The following is a 20,686-nucleotide window of genomic DNA, read 5'->3' as shown; positions in this document are numbered from 1 at the left end:
AGGACACTGCTATATGTCGGACTTTACACTTCCTCCCTCTTCTGAATTGACTCCTCCAGATAATCCCACTTTATTGCACAAACAAGCAGACTTACAAGATGGATGACATGTACCGTCACGGCTCGGGGTCTCTTCCTGGTCCCACCACTCGTCCTATCCTCTAACTGTCCGGCAGCAGAGAGATGACACAGGTAGGGGAGCCCAATCGTCATTGGTCTGACGAAGGAGCACTACTGTGCATGCTCCGAATTGCGTTACCGCCCCCTTGACGTCATTATGCTCGGTGCGGTCCACGAGCGAGGCATGCGTTCCACCGCAACCTCGGACTGATCCACCATTCCTAATTGGGCTCCCCTACCTATCCCCTGTCTGCTGCTGGACAGTTAGAGGATAGGACGAGTCGTGGGACCAGGAAGAGACCCCAAGCCGTGATACATGTCATCCACCTTGTCTACTTGTTGTTTGTGCAATAAAGTGTTGTCAGCTGCACTCAGAGGCGCCTTTTTTCTTCTCTCTGCTTTTGCCAATCCTAAGAACTGCCCTCAGTGTTAGCGTGGTGCACTTGCACATTATTGGAAGTCCACCCACCTCCGCTCCCCCCCCCCCCCCGTCAAGATCTAGTTGGAGGACTGGTTTCTCAGCAGAAGCGCCCAACAAACATTCCTTAAGTGCCGGTTCGCACTATAGCGTGTGCGGCGATCGCACTGCTCCTTCATTACATGCGATCGATGTGCAGTGCAAATTCAGCCATACACTTTGTATGCATAAATTCGCATTGCACCCGCACAAAAGTCACACATGACCCTTTTTTCAGCCGCATCAGGATCGGATCGCACGGTCCGATCCTGTGCGAACTGTCAGATCGCACTGCGATATGCGATCAAACTGGGGGTGTCGTTAACACTTAATTGACACCCCCTGCGTATCGCATATGGCAGTGTGAACTGCCAAGGGTGCGTTTGCAATGTGGGAAAAGGCCGCAAATTCGCAGCCCCGCATCGCACAAGTGTGACCCGGCACTAAAACACTCCAGATAATCCCACCACCAACACATAGTGAACTCTCTGTAGAGGAGAAAAGGATGTTTAGAGAACAATTATGCCCTGGTGGTCACCAGTACAGAAATATAGGGGGAAAAAAACCTAACCAAATAGTTCACAGACGTCAATAAAAAGCCAAAAGATGGAGAGGCTGAGTGCTGAAACCCTTGTTTGGACTGGATCACAGCTCTCTAGAGTACAAGGGCTGTAGCTGGGCCCTTGGGGCACTATAGAAAAAGATTGTAGAAGAACTCTAATAGTATAAAAACATTGAGTCCTAATGCACTGTGAGGTTAATTTACTAAAACTGGAGAGCGCCTAATCTTGTAAAGCTGTGCATGGTAGCCAATCAGCTTCCAACTTGACCCTGTTCAGTTAGGCTCTGTTCACATCTAGAACTTTGGGATTGCGGGCGGAATGGCCACAATTATTCCTAAGATTCCAAATCAAACAGCAATGCTGGAAAAACGCAGCACGCACGTTTGTGCACCATTGATTTTAAATAACACCAAAACGCAGTGCGGTTTTGCCACGTGAAATAAATGGTATATAAACATGTGCTGAATTTTGCAGTGCGATTTGGAATTACGAGGAAAATCTCACCGATTTTGATAGCAATCCCAAATTGATATTTTTTTATACTATTACTTTACATGATTGATATTTTTGGACATACTGTAACTGCTATGCAAATACCATATTTACAACCCTAATTTAGTTCCTATCTGTTCTATTATAGTCCTAATAAGAAGTCCTACAGAATCTTCAAAACACAATGAGTTGGATTTACTAATACTTGAGTGCGCAAAATCTGGTGCAGTTGTGCATGTTAACCAATTAGCTTCTAACATCAGCTTGTTCAGTCAAGCTTTAACAAAAAAAAAAAAACAAAACTGGAACCTGATTGGTTTGTCTGCAGAGCTGCAGCAGATATTACACTGTCCAGTTTTAGTAACACAACCCCACTGGCTGTCCTTCATAAAGTTTGGGACCTAAACCTTTTCTGGATGGTAAAACGAGCGAGGTGCTCGACTTCCTACAATCTAGCAATAAAATCAAAACCGAGGAACTAACCCATAAGAAAATCTTTTAACTTATACAATGATTTAACGGTTTAAGTACACTGCTAAAAACAGAATGTTACCTAGATGTCAATGCACAAATTGCTTTACTCCACTGCTCGACCACGGCAGGGTGGTGTCTCCAATTAGCCACCATTTCTTTGGCTGTCTTCCAGTAGGGTGGTGTTGGGAAGCAGCGAGTACATGCCAGGAACCAGACTTCAAACAGAACGCCGATTAATTTGTCAGCCAAGTTCTCTGCTATGCCTCCTAAGGAAAAAGAAAAACAAGGAACTTGCCACATGTATAATATACAGTAAATGGCAGATCATGCTAGGTTTTATAATGCCTAAAATGGCTAAAGACCCTAAAACCTTCTTGTTTAGCTTAACTTAGCCAACATAAATTTTGACATCACTTTCTGCAACCATACCCGGATACACATAACCATATGAAGCTTACTGTGACTGTAGTGGGTACCAAAGATTGGAGTCAGCTTAGATGCTTATAAAGTATGATGAACAGGTGTTTTCAAAACCAACTTCAATGATTTGATTAGTAAAAGGACCTACAGGGGTTGGAAAAAATGATGGAAACGAGTATAGCTAAAGAATGAAATCATTACCTAATATAGTGTTGCCTTTAGAATCCAGGGCAGCCTGAATTCTCCCGGGAATTGACAAATATACGACTTGGATGGTAGATAATGGAATCTGATACCACTCTTTATACAAAACTCCGGGTCACAATCCTACACAATGTCCTTTGGTCAGTTCACCATGCATTATGCATTTTCCAGGTAACTGTATACAGGCGGTCCCCGGGTTACAAACAAGATAGGGACTGTAGGTTTGTTCTTAAGTTGAATTTGTTTGTAAGTTGGAACAGGTACGTTTTTTTAAGTGTAGCTCCAGCCAAAAAAAATAATTTAAAATTTTTTTGGATAGCATACGGAACGGTTAACACCCCTGTAACATTTATTTTGCTGTCTGTACCCCTGTTCAGAAGATTTCACCTCCACTTTCTGTCCCTATGGTAATTGGATTTTGAAAATTTTGGGTTGTTGTGGAGACAAGGATTGGTGATAAAGCTTCAGTGGAGACACCTTTTTCCCATGATAACTCTTACAGGAGTGAATTTCCCTTCCTAGGGGGAGATTTCCTCTAACTTCCAGTTATCTCCCTCCATTTGTAAGTAGGAGTCGTTTGTAAGTCGGATGTTTGTACTCCGGGGACCGCCTGAATGCCATCATAACCCTCCGATACTGTACCTTGTGACACCGCAAATAAATTGGCAACTTCAGTCAGAGAAGCACCAGCTAAGTGGGCACTAACAATTTTCCCTCTTTGAAACTCAGTAAGCCGACATGACTCCGTATTACTATCAGCACACGCAGTGAATGATGAAAGTAAGGTTTCCCACCTGTTAGGTGTCTCATCACACAGTGGAAGCAAAAGAATGTTACATCACTTCCACTTTCAACGCGAAACATGTAGTCACTTTCACACCTGCAAATCATGTAGCGTTTCCATATTTTTGTCCAACCCCTGTACACAATTGACCAATCCTGGATATCATAACCAAATTTGTTCCAAATTTGGCGCTGACATTTATGGATTTTCTTCTATTCAAACTAGTTAAAGTTGAACTATGGCTTAAAGCGGAGTTCCACTCAAAAGTGGAACTTCTGCTTATCTGTCTCCTCCTCCCCTCTGGTGCCACAATTGGCACCTTTCAGGGGGGAAGGGGGAGCGGGTACCTGTTTTTGACAGGTACCCTGTCCCCACTTCCGTCGGACCTCACAGCAGTGAGGTTCGGCCTCCTACTCCTCCCTCTGCTTCGTGGCCAATTACCGAGTGCAGCGCGCTTCGCTCATGCGCAGTAGGGACACAGCCGTGAAGCTGCGAGGCTTCAATGCCAGATTCCCTTACCGACAATGGTGGCGGCAGCAGCACCCAACAGCTGATGGAAACATCGGCTGCGGTGCTGACCTCGCCGGACTCCAGGACAGGTAAGTGTCCTAATATTAAAAGTCAGCAGCTACAGTATGTGTAGCTGCTGACTTTTTAATTTTTGGAGGGGGGGGGGGGGGGTGGAACTCCGCTGTAATAGTAATCGCATCTCAGCCTAGGTTCACACTGAGGCCATTTTTAAATCGTGAACTCGCACGATTTCAAACCGGCATTTCAGTGTGACTTCAGGGGCGATTTCAAAGACATCTGTGCGGGTTCCTACACAGATGACTATTGAAATCGCCCCCCCAAAGTCGCCGAAAGTAGTACAGAAACTACTTTTGGGAATCGGTGCGGCGGCGTCACACAGATTCAGATGGTGCATTTGCCAGCAATTGGCTCCAAGTTGACATGAGATTTGACAAGCCAAATCGAACCAATGTGAAAGTGGGCTGAGCCCTGGTTCTCACCGGTGCTGCTTTGAAATTGCGCTACTTCAGCGCGATTTCAAGGCCGCACATCAGTGCGATTCATTTAACAGGAGTCTATGCAAGTCACAATGAAAATTGGTAAAAAGCAGCACAGGAACCATTTTCATAATCGCTGCGACATGAGTCGCGGTGATATGAACAGTTCCATTGCTGGCAATGGGGTGCGACTTGTGCAATTTGGAACTGTCAAATCGTATGACAAAATGCAAAGATTTGAACGGGGATGAATGACAGGTTTTCCATAAACCAAATACAATCTTTTGAAGTCTACTTTATGTTCCTGTAATGGGACAACAAGGCACTGCTTCTTAAATTTAAAGTGGTTGTAAACCCCATTCATGAAAATTTGAACTAAGCACATAAATCTGCAGTGTTTACTTATCTCACTCCAAAGCTCTAAAGAAAAGTACACAGTACAGTTTTCTTACAACCCAGCGGGTTTCACGAAAAAAAAGGTTAGCTTTGGTCAGAGACGCTGTGCTAATGATCCAACATTCGTGTAGCGATCTTCCCCACTGAGCTGTTGTGTTTGTTGTAGCCAATTAGTCTTCCGTGTATTTATAAACAAACATAGGGGTATGTTCCTTATGCTCTTAGGAGCGTAGGAAGATATTTGGGGGGGCCCTTCAGCATTAGAGCTCAATTAGAAGCGACTTAATACTCTAGGCACAACATCTGTACCAGTCCAGCTACTATTCAACAATGGTGTCTCAGCAAGGTCAGGTACATTAACCACCTAAGAACCGCCCCATATACATTTACTGCGGCAGGGCGGCACTTAAGCGTAAAATCATGTACCTGTACGTCATTTCTTTCAATGGCTCAGGGGCGTGCGCACGCGCCGCCGAAGCCCGGCTCCTTCTGTGATTGGAAACAGCAGGAGCCAATCAGTGGGTCCAGCGACCGTTTAGAGAGAGGCAGAACGGTGGTCTGCCTATATTAACAAGGCAGATTGTCGTTCTGCTAGTAAGAAAGACAGAGATCTTGTTTTTCTGCTAATCAGGAACATGGATCTTTGTCTTTCTTCAGTTAAGCCATCCCCACACAGTTAGAAAGCGCTTCCAGGGAACACAGTTAACCCTTTAATTGCCCCTGATGTTAACCCCTTCCGTCTACCTGCCCTCTTCACTGTGCTGAGACAGGTGAAGAAAGATTTTAACATGATCTGCACTTCTGAAACGGTGTAGATAGGGGAAGACAGCAGATAAACAAGTAAAGCTTATGTAGGAGGATTTGTTTAATCTCTGTGTATCATCTGAGGCTATTCACTTCACTGAGGGTTTACAACCACTTTAAAGCAGCATTGTCACCCTCATTTAGGATGCGTCAGCTTGAACTACAGTGACTTGATATAGGGGCTGTGGCTATCAGCATTGTTATTGCTGATTCAGAAGTCTGTAACTTGTCGATCAGCCATTGGTCACAAATAGCCCTGCTCACTGCTTTCTGGAATGACAACACAGCCTTTGCAGTTGAAACCCTACCACTGGGAGCTTCAGATGGGGAAACATGCAAGACACAAATGGCTCAGTCATGGAATGTAAAGTTTGTGCTTACTTTATGAGGTCTGTGGAATCACACACAGGACTTATTTAGACTGCCAGACAGGAGACTTTAAATGTATTTTAATATATTTTAAAAAGTTTTAGAACAGGCTCCTTCGGTGTCAACTGCTGAGCCAATCTCTGTTGTATACTGTAAAATTAGCATGGTCTATGGAACTCTAGTTAGGCCCCTTACTCACGGGGCAGATCCACTCAGCGGACTCCGCTAGCTCAGCGGGGATCGCTCCGTTGATCCCTGCTGAGCAGGCGGATGACAAGTCTGTCTCCGCTCACTGGGCAGACACGGACCTGTCAAGAGTCGCGCTCTCCTCTATGGGGAGATCGGATGAAAACAGACAGCATGTCCGTTTCCATCCGAACCGCTGGATGGATGGCGAACGTATCGCCATCCGTCTGTTTTCAGCGGATCTTGTCAGATCGGATGCCAGCGGATCCACCTCCCCATAGAGGAGAATGGGTGGCCCGATCAGGTCCACTTGAAAATGGACAGGTGGGTCCGATCGGGTGAAAAGGGTCTTATACACTGAAAACCAGAGAGACTTGTTTACAACCACTAACCTGTGACCGTTGGAGCAGCCAGCAGCGTGTCATTTATCTGCAGAAGGAATAGAAGCAGAACTTCCCAGGTCTCACGAGCTATGTTTGTAGAATCCTTTGCCAGCTTCTGAACAGCACGCAACACCTGATGACAAAGGCGAATTTGATTTGCTATCTGATCCTGTCTGAAAATAAAACAGTAAAGCAGACATTAATATGTGTGTGTAAGTGTGGCGATAATAGGGCTGTTTTCAATCCATTACCCAAATTATTTGAAAACTAGGGCTTTTTAAGATTTGGTATTTCTTAATGTGAATCATTATGTTGCATTTAAAAGGGAAACTATATATTGATTTTTGGTTGGGTAGTAACTTTTTTCAGATGTCAATATGGTATACTGAAGTATAATTACAAGTATTTCATATATGTTGAAGGATTTTATTGACAATTACATTAAAGTGATTCTAAATAAGAAAAAAAAAATTATACCTACCTCCTCTGTGCAGTTGTATTGGCACAGGGCAGTCCGGATCCTCCTTCTCGGGTCCCTGGCTGTGGCTCCTAGCCCATCCCTCCAGTCGAGTGCCCCCGCAGCAAGCAGCTTGCTTTAGGGGCACCTAAGCCGAGCTGCAGCTCCATGTGTCCATTCAGACACGGAGCTGCAGTTCGACTCCGCCCCCTCTTTCTCCCGATTGGCTAAATGACTGATTGAAAGCCATGGGAGCCAATGATGCCACAGCTGTGCCTTAGCCAATCAGGAGGGAGAGACGGCCAAGGGACTTGTGGACATCGCTGGACAGATATGGAGCTCAGGTAAGTATTAGAGGGTGCTGGGAGGCTGCTACACACAGAAGTTTTTTTTATCTCAATACATAAAGGTAAAAAACCTTCTGACTTTACAACTCCTTAAAAGAGGAAGTAAACCCTCCTCTACAACTTGTACCTATAGGTAAGCCTATATTAAGGCTTACCTATAGGTACTTTAAATATCTCCTAAACATGCACTGTTTAGGAGATATTTACTTTGCATGCAGCCAGTGACATCACTGGCGAATGCGCTCTGAAGGAACGGCCGCTCATGCCATTCCTTCAGAGCCCCGTGCCGTTACAGACAGCATGACATCATCGCGGCTCCAGCCAATCAGATGGCCGGATGCCGCAAACCCAGAAGAAGGGCGACAGAACATGTCGCCCATGGACAGGTAAGCGGTCGGCACTGCGGGGGCTTCGTTCTTAGGTAAGTATTTCATAATGAGCTAGTATGCGATGCATACTAGCTCATTATGTTTTTCTTTCGGGAGTTCGTTTAAAAAAAAATAAAAATTGGAGGTTTACAACCTCTAAGTTTATGCAAAGAGTCATTATTTGCAGTGTTGACCCTTTTTTTCAAGACCTCTGCAATTCACCCTGGCATGCTGTCAATCAGCTTCTGGGCCACATCCTGACTGATGGCAGCCCATACTTGCATTATCAATGCTTGGAGTTTGTCGGAATTTGCGGGGATTTTTTCGTTCACCCGCCTCTTGAGGATTGACTACAAGTTCTCAATGGGATTAAGGTCTGGGGAGTTTTCTGGCCATGGCTCCAAAATGTTGATGTTTTGTTCCCTAAGCCATTTGGTTATCACTTTTGCCTTCTGGCAAGGTGCTCCATCATGCTGGAAAAGGCATTGTTCCTCACCAAACTGTTCTTGGATGGCTGGGAGAAATTGCTCTCGGAGGATGTTTTTGTACCATTCTTTATTCATGGTGTTCTTAGGCAAAATTGTGAGTGAGCCCACTCCCTTGGCTGAGAAGCAACCCCACACATGAATGGTCTCAGGATGCTTTACTATTGGCATGACACAGGACTGATGGTAGCGCTCACCTTTTCTTCTCCAGACAAGGTTTTTTTCCGGTTCCTCCAATTGGAAAGGGGATTCATAAGAGAAACTTACTTTACCCCAGTCCTCAGCAGTCCAATCTCTGTACCTTTTGCAGAATACCAGTCTGTCCCTGATGTTTTTCCTGGAGAGAAGTGGCTTCTTTGCTTCCCTTCTTACACCAGGCCATCCTTACTGTGCTGCAGATGCACTCACACCTGTCTGCTTCAATTCCTGAGCCTTCTTCACAAATGCAGTGGAAATTTTTTTTGTGGGATTAACTTCATTTTCGTGGCAAAGAGGGACTTTACAATTAATTGCAATTCCTCTGATCACTATTAATAACATTCTGTATATGCAAATTGCCATCATAAACACGGAGGCAGCAGACTTTGTGAAAATTAATGTGTGTCATTCTCAAAACTTTTGGCCATGGCTGCAGAGTTCACTAGTGCACCACAGCTATGTCTGGATGAAAAAACCCATCTGCTCAAAAGGTAGGTAGTGCTCTTTTTTTTTTTTTAACAGAATAAAAAGGTTTCTCATTCTGTAAAATTATACAAAAGGAAGACATTCCACGTACCATGACTTTTTAAATCAGAGCAAAGTGAACATATCGTGTAATGGGGTATACACGTTTCGTCTGGACTTGCAAATACCTGATAAGTTACGTGTGCAACCTAAGCACTGTTTGCAACCCTGCACAGGTACACGGTACCACCTAATGTTTTTTTACGATGACCTTCTGCCAAATGAGAGAAAAATACCAGTGCATGTCTAGGCTAAACCTATTCTTAATCACTTTCACCACGGCACAGGAAGAGAATAGGAAACAGAAGAAAAAAGCAAAAGAGAGAGAGATAAGAGGGAATATAGAGATTGAAAGGGGAAAAGGGAAGGGTGCCAGACCGGTGGAGCATACCCCCTGCTACTAGTTATAATAGGACTGCTTAGGATATATTAGCGTGAAAGCATACTGAATCCAAGGAAATGATCCAGCTGGTCTAGGATGCAACGTAAGTGAGTGCAGGTTAGGCCGGTGAGGGGGGGACATCGGGATTTCATTGGCAAACATGAGAGGAGGGTTTTAGACGTTTAAAAGGTGGCAGCATTCCTGTGTACATTTTAAGGCTTAAAGTCTGGGCAAAAAAGAAAAAAAAGAAAAACAATAACTGCATCTTCTCAGTAGATCCACACTTTGCTGATGTCTGTGGAGCTTACAGGGTTGACGACGTTGTGCTTGCATGAACATTGAGTACTGCAGACTGCTGTGTATTCGTTCGACCATTTTTCTGCAATAGATGTAGTAGTATTCCATTGATCTTAATAAAGCTCAGACAATATTTGCACTATTGGATCATCTTTTTTTCCATTATACAATGATGTATTCCTCAACTGGAGTTACTGGGCCATAATGTGGATGATTGTGCATCCCTTCTGCCCATCGGATTCATTGGCTGCCTGCTTAAAGCGGTAGTATACTCTGCTTTTTAGCTTTTGCCTACAGGTAAGCCTATAAGGCTTACCTGTAGTTAAAATAATCTCTCCTAAACCTGCACGGTTTAGGAGATATTCGCCCTGCATGCAGCCGCTGACGCCAGCGGCGAATGCGCTCTGAAGGTCCGGCGGACCTTTAGCGCTCCTTGCAGGAAAGTGAACTCCCGCGCTCATGCGTGGGAGTGACGTCATCGCGGCTCTGGCCACTCACAGTGCCGGAGCCACCGAACCCGGAAGAGATGCCAAGGGAAGATGTCAGCTGCCTCAGCGGTGTCCTGGCTGGAGCTTCGAAGTTAGGTATTTCATAATGAGCTAGTATGCGATCCATACTAGCTCATTATGCCTTTGTCCTGCTAGGTTTGTTTTTTGAGGATACAACCGCTTTAACTGGAGCCTTTGCCGCTGCATCAGTGTTCTGCAAGCCAAAGGAGGTAGAGCACTTTTGTTGTTTATGCCAACACAGCTGCCCAGTCTGGTATGCAGAGGAAGTGTGGCAATTCTTACCATACTACGAAGAACGATCCAGCTGGGGAGTGTAATATAAAGTGTGTCTTAACCCGTTTCTAGGTTAGTGGATCTGGTAAATGTTCTTCAAGCTTTATGGTCATAATTGTAGAGCGGCTTGCATACACTTCTACAATACTGTGGCACCTTGGTGGAAGATGTATACTGCAGGGTAGATAGCTGATACAGAAGCACTACATTTAGCTACAGTACAGTGAGCATTGCCACCCCAGAACAGAAGGTGTAATATGGGCAGGATCACCAAGTGAGAATAAAGAAACAGAGACTACATCTGGTAAGCTGCAATTTTAATATTTATTTGTTCTTGTGTTTAGGTAACGTCATTATCTTCAACATGCTTTACTTGACTCTGCCCAGATACTTAACCGGTTATAGTGCATGCATTACGTTTTTGATGGCTAGGGAACCTTCCCACGTCACACAGGAAAAGGCCATCTATTTAAAGCTGAACTCATTTTAAAACAAACTTTCCTCTTCAAAATGGTTTATTTTAGGATAGATAATGTACATGGTATGCGTGGATGAAGCGCCAGAAGCTATGAACAAGTAATCCTTTTCTAAACTGTTATTGCTTTACCAGACTGTTCTTGGATGGTTTGCTTTTCCACTCATTTGTCAATGTAAAAAATATAAATGCATTTCCCACTTCTAATTCACCAGACGTACTGACAGCAAAGCTAAGAACTTTTTTTGGTTTCTTGGTTTAAAAAATGATTCCCTGGGTCCCCTCTACAGACACGGGAGATGTACAAACTCCGGATTTTTAAAAAAAAGAAAGTGTCATGGGCGCTTTTTCATCCATTGTGGTGCATTGGCAGCCCATCCATATTGAACAGGCCACCCAAACACAATGAAAATTTACACTCTGCTTTAGTGTAAAAGGCGCCTCGGTATTTTAGAAAGTACTGGAACCGTTGGGCTGACACAGCAGACAACTAGAATTTTCAAAAGCAGTTTAGCAATGGCAGAAACATTTTTCAGGTTTACTTAGATGCTGGAGAAAAAACACTCAACTCTACTCACAGATAATCAATAATGCTTCTGTGCAGAGTCCCGACAGTCAATTTTACATTATTTCCATTCTTTTAGGCTTTTATAATTTTTATTACTATTAGAGAATTGTATTTACTTTCTCTTCAAAGAACACATCTCCTGTTCTCATACATGGTAAGTGCACTCGAACTGTTTGAGCCTTGCAGCACATATCCAGACAGGAATTCCTGCCTGCAGAAACGGACATTCTATTAATGCTCTGCATCCTTCATCTCATTGTTTCATCACTTGCCCAACGGCCATACAGAAAAGGCTAGAGATCATTCCTATGGTGTGACACACTTGTCCTCCTGGGATAGGATGGGATGGGATGGGATGAGAAAGCCTGCACCAGGGAAACAATGCAGTATTCATTTACAGCATGGGTGTCCAACCTTTTGGCTTCTCTGGGCCACATTGAGTGTAGAGAAATTTTCTCGGGCCACATATAAAATATATACTATAGTGAAGGTATACAAGTAATAAAATGCCGCCACGCCCCCGCACTAATTTAACACAACTAGAGGATGATCAAATGAAAATGAAAACAGTATACAGAGGTTTACTTCTTCTGAGCGATAAAAAAGGAACACTCTAACCACCATGACCACCTCAGTGATTTGAAGTGGTCATGGTGGTAGGAGTCAGAAACACTGCACATGCTCCCCCCCCCCCCCCCCCGAGGCAGCCTCTGCCTACCGTTAGTTGGCAGCTGCTGTGGCCATGCCCCTGACCTGACTTCCTTCCTCCCCAGCAAAAAAAAAAAAATTGTCAGGGGACAGTGGGCCGCATTGCCTGAGGTTCCGGGCCGCAGGTTGGACATGCCTGATTTACAGCCTAATGCAGTTGTGTTCCATATCCATGCAATACACGGGCATGGAACGGGTAAGGAATGGGTAAGGGTGGAGAAAGTTGGCCATGTCAGTCCCTGGTATCTTGGATACAGAGAGACCTCCCTGTCATATTTCTCAATTCCATTCCAATCAACCTGGGAGTTTTGGTTGTTCCCACTCACCGACGTGTGTTCCAGCTCTTCCATAAATTAAATGAATGGGCACAGCCATAGGTGTGCACAGCCTACTGCATTACCTCAATATCACCCCAAAGCTTAAACACACGTCTTTCTCTGTAGCCCCATCTGCACTGGACAGTGAATGAATGGGAAGTGTTCTGTGCTGAGCGGCTTCCTATTCATTCACAAACTGAAGCATAGTAAACACAGTTTACTATGTTTCAGTTATGAATGAACACAGTGAGTGTGTTTACTTAAAAAAGGAAGGCATCAGTAAATTACATATTTACTAGCCCTCTACCCCACTCTTCATCCCGCAACATCCCCCACAGCAGCAGGGGGTGAGGAGGGAAGGCTGAACTGCAAAGAGACCAGCATGGGGGAAGCAGCACCACATGCATCGATCAGGGTGTGCCCACGCACACCTATGGGCACAGCAGGTGTACAGACCTAAGAACTAAAGCCTCGTACACACGTACCGATTGTCGGCCGTAAATATTCGGCCGGCGACCGATCGGCCGATTGTAGGCTTGTTAGTATGATGCTTCCGACAGCGCATTTTCGGCCGAACAGAATCTGTCGTGCATGCATTAAAATTTTTGTTGGCCAACACCAGAACGGCCGATTGTTCGCCAGTCAGTACAGATTTCGGCTGACAGACAGCAGATTAGCAAGACTGGGCATGCTCAGAAAAGAAAAAAGACAAGGAAAGTTAACCATCACATGACTTCTGCAGTCGGCTGTTGTTGGCCGACAAAATTCGTGTGCAGTCTTTTGCAGTTTTCAACAGACACGACAGCCCTGGACAAAAGACGGCCGATCGTTCGGTACGTGTGTACGAGGCTTTACAGTCTTCTCTGTCAGGGGAATAAAAAAGTCATGCAGTTAAACTCTCTACTAGGGATGCACAAATACCTTTTATTTGGGTATGAGTACCAATACTCTCGGTCAAGTACTCGCCAATACCAAGTAACGATACTTTGAAGTTCGATTTGGGTCCATACAAAATGAATGGGCTCAAATTGCACTGCAAAGAATCGCATGCAATTGGAACAGGAATGCGGTGCCATTCCTGTCTGGAACGCATGCGGTTGCCCCACTGCTGCTGTATAAACCTAGGCTTGTCATAGTGATTTCAGCCTGTGTTCACACAGGAGCGGTGGGGAATCCACATGAGATTTGGACAGGAATCACACCGCATTCCTGTTCAAACAGCATGTGGTTATTTGCAGTGCGATTTGAGCCTATTTCCTATGGGTGCAAATCGCACCCCAAAGTATCGGTACTCATACTCGCCGATAAAAAAAAAAAAGGTATCGGTGCACCCCTAGTAGAGAGCTTAAATGCATGTTTTTTTTTTTTTTTATTCCCCTCACAGAGAAGACTGTTAGTGCTTACGTCTGTGCACCTGCTGTGCTCATTAATTATTTTACAGAGAATGAAAGAGGAGGAGAAGGAACACATGTTGGCGGGTGAGAACAACCAAAACTCTCAGGTTGATAGGAATGGAATAGAGAAATATGACACGGATATCTCTCTGTATCCAAGATACCAGGGACTGTAGAGAAAGCGGTGGGGAAACTGCACGCAATTCAGACAGGAATCGCACCGCATTCCTGTTCAAATTTCATGCAATTCTTTACAGTGTGATTTGAGCCCATTTGATTAGTATGTAATTAGTATGTATACCGCAAAGTATTTGTTTCCGGTTTTCAGGAGTGTTTTCACAAGTATTCATGAAAATGCTCGGTATCGCCACCGATACCGGTTTCGGCGCATCCCTACTCTAATAAAAACTGAAAGAGTGGACTGAAAAAAAATTGGATTTTTGACTTACCGTAAAATCCATTTCTCTGATGTTCATTGACGGACACAGCTCCTCATCTTCTTCACTACGTGGGTTATACTGCCATCTAAAGGAGTAGGACACTAGGCAGAAAAGAACTTGACCACGCCTATGGGGCAGTCCCAGGGTTATACCCCCACTCTCTGCTATAGGTACTCCGTTTTGTTACAAGCAGTTTTTAGAAGAGAAAAACTCAACTCCATAGAGGGGTGGGTGCTGTGTCAGTCAATGAACATCAGAGAAATGGATTTTACGGTAAGTCAAAAATCCCATTTTCTCTTTCGTTCATTGACAGACAGCTCCAGATTCCTCTTGACTACGTGGGATGTCCCAAAGCAGCTTTAAACACGAGGGGTGGGAAGAGCAAGAAAAAAAAATTACTTCCCAAGGCTAAACATAGCCAACCAGGTAGCCTGGAGCTCAACCATAAAACAACTGAAGCTCACCTGAAAAAAAAATTAAAACACCCTCAAAGAGGACCAAGTCCTCTAAAGACAGCAGCCTGCAAAACCTTGTGGCCAAAAGAAAGCATCCGCAGATGCCAATGCATCCCCCTTATAAAACTTTGTGAACGTGTGCACAGACGGCCAGGTAGCCGCCTTACAAACCTGCATCACTGACGCCTGATGACGGAAGGTCCAGGAGGCACTAAGAGCCCGAGTAAAGTACGCCTTAACAGGGAAAGGAGGAACCTGACCCTTAATGGAATAAGCCTGAACCACAGTCTGTCTGATCCATCTGTAAATGGTCGCAGCATAAGCAGTCAACCCTTTGCGAGGTTCATCTGTGGGGACAAATAGTGAATCTGACTTTCTAAACGACTCTGTAGCTGCCAGGTACACCCTTATTGCCCGAACCACATCCAGGGAATGCAAGGCAATTTCCTTAGGATGCTTAGGCCTAGGACACAGGGAGGGCAACACAATGTCTTAATTCAAATGAAAATCAGAGACGACCTTTGGAAGGATTGACGGACATGGACAAAGAACTGTTCATGTCCCTGTGAACCACCAGGTAAGGCGGACAAGACAGCACCGCCACCTCTGACAACCAGGGCACAGAAGTATTAGCCACTAAAAAGGCCACCTTCTGGGACAATGTAAGCAGGGGAACCTCCCAAATGTTTTCAAAGGGAGGCTTCTGGAGAACTGACAACACCAAATTGAGGTCCCACGGCGGCGATGGAGACAGCACTGGAGGAACCAAGTGTCTCACTCCCTGGAGAAAGGTACACACCAAGGAGTGTGTGGCCAACGGGCATTGAAAGAAAACCGCCAAAGCCGAAATCTGGCCCTTGATGGTACTCCGGGACAGGCACTGCTCAACCCCTCATTGGAGGAAAGCCAATTTTCAAATCGCCGAAAAGGAGCGAAGGTGAACCCAGAGGGATTCAACACCATGCAAATTACGACTTCCAAGTACAATGGTAAATCTTTCTAGAAGTAGATTTTCTAGCTTCTAACAGCGTAGGAATCACCGCATTAGACAACCCTTTATCCTTCAGCACCTGGCTTTTAACAGCCAAGCCGTCAAAGCCAGCGACTGTAAAGCAGGATGGAAGATTGGCCCTTGTGACAACAGATCTTCCCTGAGAGGAATTCTCCAAGGCGCATTGGCAACTAGCAGTACCAGATCGGTGTACCAAGACCGGCGAGGCCAGTCCGGAGCCACTAGGATGACCGGAATCCCTTCTGCCTCGATCCTGCGCAGGAATCTTGGCAGAAGCTTGAGAGGAGGAAAAGTGTAAATCAGACGATACCGACTCCAAGGAACCACTAATGCGTCTGTGGCGTCGGCTAGACGATCCTGAGACCGTGCATCTCTGGTGACATGTCCAATGATCCAGACAGTCTGATCTCTCAGAGTTCCAGTAAATTGATCAGTAACCTGGACTCTTGCAGAGTCCAGACCCCCTGAGCACGCTGTGCCGAGGACGCCACCCCACCCGGACAGGCTGGCGTCCGTGGTGACGACTGTTCAGTACAGGGGAAAAAACGATTTGCCCTGAGGAAGTGCCAGAGAAGAAGGAAGCCACCAAACCAGGGACCCCCCCCTTTTACTCTGGCCCAACAGGATCAGATTATCTAGAGACTGAGGAAATCTTGTTCCATTTCACCAGAATCTTTTAGCAGAGATCTAGTGTGGAACTGTGCAAACGAAATGGCCTCGAAGGTAGACACCATCAGGCCCAATATCCAAGTTGTCTAACAGAGCAGTCGAAGACTCTGCTCCCAAAAGCAGATCGCCCAGATACCCCAGTACCACAATCCCCCGCTGACGCAGCAATGCTAGCACCGGGGCCAATACTTGTCAAGACCCGAGGAGCGGAGGCGAGACCAAAGGGTAACGCCAAAAACTGATAATGCTCCTCACCCATGGCAAAGTGGAGGAAGCGCTGGTGGCTGACACATATTGGGATGTGTAGGTAGGCGTCCTTGATGTCGATGGAGGCAAGGAAATCCCCCTGATGTAGGGGCACCACCACCGTGTGAATGGATTCTATTCAGGAATTTATGCACCCGCACAAAGCAGTTTCGCACCTTGAGGTCCAGAATTGGATGCACCTTGCGACTTCCTTCTTGGGAACTGTAAACAGGTTTGAGTAAAAATCTTGAAAAATTGTTCCGATGTCGGAAACCGGAACAATCACCCCTTGAAGTAACAAGTTTTGCACTGTCCCAAAGAAATCCCCTAAGCAATCTGGGAACAAGTGCAGGTTGGAAAAGAAGAACCTGTCCGAAAGATATGATCAAAACTCCATCTTGTAGCCAGAGTGAATGACTTTGTGGACCCACTTGTCCTGCATCAGGGAGGTCCACAGATCTGGAAACTCACGAAGATGTCCCTCCACCCCAGATACGGATGACGGTGCCCCTTCATGCGGAGGAAGCCTTGTCCGCAGATCTGGCGAAACCTGCTCGTGGCTTGCTGGACCAGGTCCTCTTAGAACCCCCGGTGGAGGCTCTGAAGCGCTTAGACCGCTTGTCTTGAGACCCTGAGGGACAAAAAGGCCTGTTGTGAGCCAAAAACAAAGACCCCCATCTGCAACGGGACTCCTTAACCTTAGAAGCCTAAGGAAGAAGAGTACTCTTTCCCCCTCTGAGGCCTTTGATGTCATCCAAGGAAGTGCAAAACAGGCGATCCCCCACAAATGGAAGATCGGATAAGGCCTTCTTAGAAGCCTGGTCTGCAGACCAGCATTTCAGCCATAGAATATGCTGCAGGACCACCACTGAGACAGACAGTCTAGAAATCAAGGGAGCCACATCCAAAGAGGCGTTACAAACTGTAGCCCTTGGACCAACTGATCCACCAGCTCTGCAAAGGTAGGGGGGAGCTGTTCCCCCTCCAGGTCCCGGCGTAGAAGTTTTGCCCACTCCGTCATAATTTGCGACACCAGGGCAATAGTATATACCGGTCTAAGTGTCAAACCAGCCACAGGGAACATATAGCGAGACAAGGCCTCCCACCTATCAGCCGTATCTGAGAAGACTGGGAACTCTTCAACTGGGATTATGGTGGCTTTATTCAACCTGAAAAACCGGGGAGTTCACTACAGGAGGAACTGTACATTTTTAAGGAGGGAATCCTCATAGGGGGTACCGCATTGCAAAATGCTTAGTGATTGCAAAGGTACATTTCGGGCACCCCCACTGTTTTGTGACAATATTGTCAAAGAAGGAGGGAAAGGGGAATACCTTTGCCGCTTTGAAGGACCTGTGGGTGCCAAAGGTGACCAGCGCCTCTGATGCTGCCTTAGTCACATCCTCCATCTTTAAGGTTTCCTGCACTGATACAATCAGCACATCCACTAGCGCTTTTTTATGCGCGGCTAGAGGAGCAGAGGAATAATCCTCACTATCTGAGCACGCAAGGTGCATGGACGCAGACCCCAAAGGATAATTTGCATTCGCGATGGCCGAATCAGATTCTAGATCTGATGAGACAGAGGAAGCAGGTGAAGGTGGGGGATGCTTTTTGCTAGCCCAATTCCCCAGGACCAAATCTATCTTGGACACCAAGGACTCCAGGATCGCCGTCAGTTGTGTGGACCCGGAGGGCCCGACAGCCTCTGAGAGGGGATCAGGTGGTAAAATATGCTCCAGGGACTCCATGAATGGAGAGGGGAACCCACACAAAAAAGTTCAGAACACTGCAAGGGACACCCCACTGTGCCGGCGGCACCACAAGGCCCAGCACAGAGCACTACCGCTGCAACAGCAGAGAGAGGGAGAGAGAACCCGATAAACTGACTCACCACCACCGGTCAGGTACACACAGCATTGAACTGCACAGCATGCGGCGATCAGGAAGAGGAATATCCAGGAATAGACAGGCACTAGAGGCAGAGGAGGGGCTTCCACCGCCTAATCAGCGCCCATCCAGCTCCAAAAACATGACCGCCGCTATTTTCAATGGCAAACCTCAAGAAAATGGCCGCCGAGGCAACACAAACATGGCCGTCGATCTGTAGCATAAAAGGCTACAAGAAAAAGGTGGCCCCGTGCTGCTCCCGGGGACCACAGAACCCCAAAAACTATCCCAACAGGAAGGGGGGCCCTGTCAGGCGCCGCCACCAGGCCCATCCCCCTCCCAAGGTTTGATTGTTCGGTCGCCGGCGGCGCGCTCCATCCCCCCCCCCTCCCCCCCAATCACCAGCTCAATACCCCAGGCTGACCCAAAAAGGTATGTCCACCGGGGGGGATGCGTGCGTGGGGATGAAGTTCTTACAATAATGTGCAAGTACTTGGACATTTTGGTATACTTGCCTACAAGAGTACTTCTCTCCAATGCTGGCAGGTCCAGGCTTTCAGTTGCCACTCTGTCCCTGTCATTTTCACTACCGTTTCTCCCAGGTACAGACAGAGTCACTCTTTGCCTATTACGTAACTCCTGTGTATTTTGGCAAGAGTTACATCATCCCTGGCACCTAGCCACATACTCTGCATCTTACAGATGCCTTGAATGAGCTGAGAGCATACACTGCTCATGTGCTGTGCAGTATACACAATATAAAACAATTGCTAGCAGGAAGGGAAGGACATTTTTGGCAGAAGAGTCTACCTTCTATGAATTATTTTATCAGTTTAGCTTTGCTTAAAAATACAGCTAGATTTTTTTTTTTATTAATAAATTTTATTAATTTTAAAATTATCAATAACAATATAAAATAAAGAAAAAAACACATAAATCTCTTATAACATTATCCAATATGCAATGATCTACATACCTGCCTCCTCGCTTCCACCTCTCTCCCTCCCATCTTAATTCACATCTTACAATTTGATATTATTTTCTATCCTCTAACTGTATTCAAATTGTAGCAATGTTTCAGATTCCTACTCTACTTTCTACATGGAGTCCGACGTCACAATTTCATAATTCCCGGATTTCTTAAAATCCATCCAGATTCCCCATTTTTCCACAAGATTAATTGGTTTACCCTCTTCCCCAGATACTCCACATTATAAACATAATCAACTCTTTTACACCACTCTTTCCGGGTAGGGCTCTATTTCCATCCAATTCTTCGGAATAACTCCTTTGTCCATTTAAATTGGGACCAGTGTGGATTTATATTGTTTGAATGGAGTTAATGTGAAATAGACACCCCCATGGATCTTCTGGAACTTCCGTTCCAGTGATCTCCCTTAGTTTGCCGGACTTTCAACCAGTAATCTCGAATCATGGGACAGTCCTAGCAAATGTGGAACATCGTCCCTTTTTCTCCACAGCCTCTCCAGCATCGATTTGTTTTTTATGGTTGGAACTTATGTGCTATTACTGGTGTTATGTACTACCTTGACAGACATTATAATTCTGTTCAGTAGTACCAACATCCATTGCGGTGCAGTGTGCGGCCCTCAATACTGTTTTTATTTTTTGGGTCAGCAGAGGGATCCCTATTTCCTTTTCCCATTTTGTAATGAGAGAAGGAGTCTCCAAGCTCGAGCCATCCGTCAGTATTTTATAGATCTGAGAAATGTTTTGGCTTTCTGGCCAAGTTACACAGTCTATTGTATTTAGATCTTTTTCAGATCTAATTGGCTGTTGTAATGAATTTACAAAGTGCTCAACCTGGAGATACCTCCATCCATTCAATTGTTTTCCCCTAAATTTAATTCTGATTATGTCCTGATTTTACCATTATGCATAATGTCTTAACTGCGTGTTCCCTATCCATTTATTAAAGTGTTGCTCATTCCCATGGCCAAAAAAATTTGTGCCGTTCAGTGATATCAAAAGAGAGTTCTATTTCCATTTATA

The 20,686-nt window shown here is 45.5% G+C and overlaps 1 protein-coding gene across 4 annotated transcripts in view; it reads right to left on the bottom strand.

Annotated features, from left to right (window-relative positions):
- Positions 1-20,686, bottom strand: part of RALGAPB (Ral GTPase activating protein non-catalytic subunit beta) — a 185,213-nt gene that overhangs the window by 128,116 nt on the left and 36,411 nt on the right. For all 4 annotated transcript variants that reach the window (XM_082271891.1, XM_082271892.1, XM_082271893.1 and 1 more), the window contains exons 4-5: positions 6,668-6,831; positions 2,185-2,371 (exon numbers count right to left, since the gene is read on the bottom strand). In XM_082271891.1, the coding sequence (XP_082128017.1) occupies positions 2,185-2,371; positions 6,668-6,831 (351 nt within the window). The remainder of the gene's footprint in view (positions 1-2,184; positions 2,372-6,667; positions 6,832-20,686) is intronic.

The sequence above is a fragment of the Pelophylax lessonae genome (genome assembly GCF_965119305.1).
Source record: "Pelophylax lessonae genome assembly, chromosome: 11".
Classification (NCBI taxonomy): domain Eukaryota; kingdom Metazoa; phylum Chordata; class Amphibia; order Anura; family Ranidae; genus Pelophylax; species Pelophylax lessonae.
The sequence above is the reverse complement of the archived record's forward strand: the minus strand, read 5'-3'. Positions and strand labels throughout refer to the sequence as shown.